The 5698-nt window shown below is 35.5% G+C and overlaps 1 protein-coding gene across 1 annotated transcript; it reads left to right on the forward strand.

Annotated features, from left to right (window-relative positions):
* The first annotated feature begins 894 nt into the window (after nucleotides 1–894).
* Nucleotides 895–5509, forward strand: LOC111638761 (disintegrin and metalloproteinase domain-containing protein 10-like). Its single transcript, XM_023384514.1, has 5 exons — nucleotides 895–1236; nucleotides 1363–1513; nucleotides 1585–2234; nucleotides 4122–4686; nucleotides 4751–5509. Exons 1-5 carry the CDS (start codon nucleotides 906–908, stop codon nucleotides 5262–5264), a joined length of 2211 nt encoding a protein of 736 aa, XP_023240282.1. The 5' UTR covers nucleotides 895–905; the 3' UTR covers nucleotides 5265–5509.
* Nucleotides 5510–5698: the final 189 nt, after the last annotated feature.

Raw genomic sequence — 5698 nt, forward strand, 5'->3', positions numbered from 1 at the left:
ATAATGTATAATTATCTACGATACATTGAGGGAAAAAAGTGATTAAAAAATTCAGCAATGAGTTGCGTAACTTTTCCGGAAAAAGAATTTAAAATTGGGTGTGGCGCCATCTGTTACGAGATTTTATTTGAAAAAACTTTTTATATTAATTAATTACTAAAAATCGGCAAAAAGCTTAATTTTTAGGTAAGGATGGATTTTATATTTAAAAAAGAATTGTAAATACTAACGAGAAAAATCGTCATTTAAGCCAGACTCCACTGGAGACACGACACGTGACTCCGTCTATCTCCCCAACCCCTCGACCTTTAACCTCCAAAATTTAACAGCATTAACCTCCCTAACACACGAACCTCCCTGCAAAATTTTAGAAATTTTCGACAGAAGATACAGGAGTTATTAAGCTTCAAACGGGTGAACAAAATCGTGACCCCCCATACACTAATATCCGTACATACAGGAAAACCCCGAATGTTTTTGCATTTCTCGACGTTTGAACGTGTCCCGAGTCCATAAATGAAAAATCTGGGGATGGGTCGAGATCAAGAAAGAAAAAAAATGGCGTCGTGTAATTAAAATTACTATGAATGCATAATATAGTACTTCTTATACACGAATTTCCGCTTGATATCGGACGTACTTATATAGTTAATCTGGTCCTCCTCCACGTGCGGTTTCCACCTCTTATCTCATATTTCGTCTATCGAACTCCCTTCTCGAGATTAAGAAAGGACAGACCGACAGACTAACGAAAATTGGGATTTACAGGCCTAGAATTTTTTTAAATTATAGTGGTCGTTGATAGTATATTTAAAATAATTCAATCGGTTAAAATTTATAAACAACGGTTATTTAAAAAAGAATTTAAATTCAATTTAAATAATGGAACGAAAACATTGATAAGAATGTTTAATTCGAATATCTTCGAGGTGAAAATGTATTTGCTTAACGTATTAATGAAAATAGGGATAATAACTCTGGTGAATGTTTACAGCCGAGCCAGATATGAAAATATATACAAAATAAAAGAATACAAAACGATAAAGGTAGAATATTTTCCACTTGGCAACGGGGAAATCTTTGTTGTTTTCCCTACGCCGTTATTGAAAAAAAAGGAATTTCGAGTCAGTAGAAACTCTACCATCTTTTCGGCTGCGACGAAAGTCTACCTGTGCAAAGGGAGGAAAATACAAAAGTCTCACCTGAAAAACTTTCACAGATTGTTCTTTGTAGAAGGTAAAGGCTTATTTGGATATTTCTACGATAATCAGTTTACCGGAAGAATACAAATCCTCAACGACGTTTACTATGTCGAACGGTATTCTGATTATGCTTTAGTGAGTCATTCCATAAAATTTATAGTATACGATTTGAAAAAAGTTGAATACAAATTTGTACGGCGCAATAGAAATTTCATCTGCAACGAAGTAACGAATGATACCGAATCAGGAAGAACCGATTGCAATCACGCAAAACTGATGGAAAATATATTAAATGTCAAGAATACTAAAAGGTAAGGCTTGCATACATTTATTACGTGCCACACGAGCATATTTAAAATTGATTATATGGTTTATTTTGTAGCAATAGAAGAAGTTGTTCCTTAGAACTCTTGGCTGACTACACGTATCTTACAAGAATGGGTTCTGACAGCACCAGAGTAGTGGCACAGATGATGTTCTACGTCATGAACGCAAATTACGTCTTTAAAAATTTAGACATAGACCAAGATGGAATTCCTGATAATATAGGGTTTAATGTGGAAAAAGTTACAGTTTTCGGAGATGAAAACAGTCCTAACTATCCTTTTCGGCCAAATACAAGCTACACTCATACGACGTATTTAGATCATTTAACTCGATATTCTCATCCCTATTGCATGCTGATCTGCTTTTGTCATAGGGATTTCGGGACCGAATCGACGTATTCGGTTGGAAAAGTGAGAAAGAGAGGAGGAATATGTTCCCATGTAGGGCCTGAAGATGCCAAGATAATGAATAATGTGGGTTTCGTTACGGATATAGAACATGGATTTCTATTGCCAAAAGTTGAAGTAGCCGCCAATGTACTTCACCAATTAGGACACGCATTTGGTTGCCCGCACGATCCTGAAAATTGTAAACTAAATGATACCAACATCATGCATCCCGACATTCCCCTTTGGGCAACTTCGAGCAATTTGAAATTTTCTCCATATTGCAAGAGAAAAATCCGACAATACTTACAAAGTAAAGGTAAGGTCAATTGAATTACGTTTATTGTGTTAACAATTTCTATCAAATCATTAATTGTTGAAAGAAATGCGATAAATTTTGAAAATTCTTTCGTTACATTTTAACTATTAAAGTGAATAATATTGCCGAGAGATTTATAAAGGTGCTGTTGGAAAATTTACTTATGTTACCACTCTTACAATTCATATTCGATATCGTGTATTTAAGCCGTTTCTGAATTTGGAAATATAATGCATACAATAGGCAAAAATATTACATTTCATTCAGATGAACCGTTATTATCGAATTAAGATGATATTAGCTGTTATAATTAAAATTGCAAAGACCTAACTTTAGTTGGTTTATTTGTTTCGTGTGATATGGCAACGCAACGTCCGGGCAATTTGCCGAGAAAGGTGCCTCCTAAGAGGACTTTCTATAGAAAATTAGTTTCTATTTAGATGTTAGGAAGGTGAAGAAAACTCGGAATACTTAAAATCTCGCCCGTTATTCATATGCGAACCCGCGTCCAAATACTAGTGTTCGTTGGTTTAAGCCACTCGGTCACATGCCAGCTTTAAGCTGCATCGAATATTTTTGCCACAAACTATATTTTAATCTCATTAATGGTTTCGATAATGAGAATTTTTCACCACCATTCAATAGTTTATTTACTGTAGTTGTAACGGTAGGTTATACTTACGTACGATGATGTGACCACACGAATACAAGAACCAAGTACTTTATTAATCGAAACAGAAGCATTCTTTACATTAATAATACATAGAAGATCACCTTGATAGGATCACTTGAACGAACGTCCGTCCGGTACGTTACTCCACAACCAAATTTTGTATCGAAGTTCGCGCCAACGAGTTAGAATATACTACATAGAGTGAGTATAGCGACGTCACGTTAGAAGAAAATTAAATAGAAATCCGCCATTTTGCTTTTAGTCAAAAGGCGTGACGTTTGTGTTGTGTAAAGGCAACGAGCTAGAATATTCTAACTCGTTGTGTAAAAATGTGCAAAGGAAAGGAAGAGTTTTTAATACCAGTCTGAAATGGTGTAAGTTAAAATGACCCTAAGTATCGACAAGTTAAAAATTCTTAATTTTACTTTCCCGGCTGTTATATATACATAATAAGGGAAAGCATTGGACCCTTGGAGGTTTTTTTTTTATTATTTATAAATCTTCATATTGTCGCCCAGCCCAAAACTTTGAACTTTGAGCTAAATCCAAAAAAAAAAAAAAAATATTTCGTGTATGTGTGTGTGTTGGCCTGTATAAGAAACGAAATTTGGCACGATAGCTTGTGTATAAGAAGCATTACTGTTCCTTATTATTATTTAAAAACATCATACTCCTTAATATTAAAGATGCGGGGAGATAGAGGGTTGTCATGTGTCTATCTCGACAGAGGTAGGGCTTAACAATGATGCATACCGTGTACACTTCCTAATGATGCAGTTTCTACATATCAGTTTCTTTTACTTACTAGCGTATTTTATTTGTCTATTTTTTAATGGGCAAATGCAACACTTCTTCCATTTTCCACAATTATTAGTTCCTTATTACCACTTAGAAGGATTTATATTCTAGCTCGTTGGTTCCTTTTTTCTATTTATATTTAATAATGACCCCCTAAACATTCTGTTAAACATGAGATTTTTGATTTTATGCTTACCATGGAATCGGCGTACTACAACATTTTGGTAAAATTAAATACGGTCATGAACTTAAGTGACTCCCAAATCGCTGGTCTTATCATATTATTTCCATGCATCGCTGTTTGCGTTGCTCAGCATTTATTCCGAACTTTGGTAACCGTCAATAGTAGTAATTGCTTTTTAATTGTACCATTGAAATTTGTGTAATTTTACATTTATTTATTTATTTATTTTTAGAAATAGATTTCTGCCTGAAGACACTGCAAAGATCAGTGTGTGGAAACGGAATTGTGGAGGAAGGGGAATCCTGCGATTGCGATGATTCTACCGGTCAATGTGACATAGAGAAGACGTGCTGTACGTCTAGAAACTCTCCATTACCATGCACGATTCAAGAAGAAAAGGACTGTTCTCCCGCTACAGACGAATGTTGCGATTTGAATTGCAGAATGAATACGCGTGGAGGCGTAAAGTGTTTCAGCAACGTACCGTGTTACAACACTTCCAATGTATGTAGTATAAAGTCGCCATTTTGTCCGTTGACACTGGAGCCAGACCAAACACCTTGTTTAGGAACAGCCAAAACTTGTCGTTCCGGAAAATGCATCAGCAACGTCTGCGAAGACAATAAGCTAAAAAGTTGCGATTGTTTGCCTCTAAAATGGGAATGTCACGTTTGTTGCGAAAGTAAACCTAAAATCTGTCAAAGTGCCGAGTCGCTCGGTTACGTTCCGTCCAATCATCAAGTATACGTAAAAGCAGACGGATCGCATTGCGATAAGAATTTTGGAATTTGCACGAGGTACGTGATCTTAATTACTTTTATTTTACCATATAATTTTATTCATATGTGATTATTTCGACAGTGACGGGTACTGCGCTTCGAAGAAAAGTTACAGTTTATGGTACTATATGTCACCATTGCCTTTCATTGTACTAATAATTGTAGCTTTGCTATATCTTCCCGGAAAATCGAAACCGAAGGACACCGAAGACGTTCTAACGACAATACAAAAGAAAAAGGTAGTCAAATCGCAACAGAAATCTAAAGAAGAAAAGCGATCGCCAATTGAAAACATCAAACAGCGAATGTCTTCCTTGGGCTTAAAGTCCAAAGGAGGTGCACAATTACCTACACAAGACGAAGAAGAAACTCAATCGCCTACTCGAGTCAAGAAGAGGACAAAATTGCCCATTAGAGTCATGCAAAAGAAGACACCAGTGAAGAGCATCGAGCAAGAAATTCAGGGCGAACAATCCTTAGACCAAAGCCAAGTCCAACAAGAAGATCAATCGACTGATCGAGCAAATCGAGCCAAGAAAACGAAAGTAATTGTCAAGAAAAAGAGGAAACCGACGTCATCAGATGATAAAAATTGAATTATAATCACTTTAATTCGGTCATATTCTAGCATTGTGATCAATTTTAATTTCTGTAATTAGAAATAAATAATTTTATATGTCATGGAAATTTAATCGTGTTTGTTTTTGTTCATCTCACACAACTATAAATTCTTGTATGAACAATATATAATAATTTCTATGTTATTGGGCTGTAATCTGAAAAATATGTAGACCTATAAAGGCTTATTGTCATTCGTCTGTCCGTCTTTCCTCAATCTCGAGAATGGATATTGTTAGATATATGAACTTCAAAACGAGATTTAAAAATATTAGGGTCAGGAGGCCATAATTAACTATATACAAACTTTCGATACAAACCGGGATTCACGTTATTTCAAATCGAATCTTTTCCCCCGAAAGCAGTTAATAGATGACCGGCACCGACTGTATTGCTAAAAGTGTGATATACA

The sequence above is a fragment of the Centruroides sculpturatus genome, unplaced genomic scaffold (genome assembly GCF_000671375.1).
Source record: "Centruroides sculpturatus isolate CEXI.00-Female unplaced genomic scaffold, Cexi_2.0 scaffold1210, whole genome shotgun sequence".
NCBI classification, from domain to species: Eukaryota; Metazoa; Arthropoda; class Arachnida; order Scorpiones; family Buthidae; genus Centruroides; species Centruroides sculpturatus.

What these genes read in the sequence shown, in the direction of transcription:
- LOC111638761 (XM_023384514.1), top strand. Translation starts at nt 906, where the DNA reads ATGTTTAATTCGAATATCTTCGAGGTGAAAATGTATTTGCTTAACGTA. An exon ending in AATGTCAAGAATACTAAAAG is followed by an intron (nt 1,514 to 1,584) that starts GTAAGGCTTGCA and finishes TTTATTTTGTAG; the next exon opens with CAATAGAAGAAGTTGTTCCT. An exon ending in ACAATACTTACAAAGTAAAG is followed by an intron (nt 2,235 to 4,121) that starts GTAAGGTCAATT and finishes ATTTATTTTTAG; the next exon opens with AAATAGATTTCTGCCTGAAG.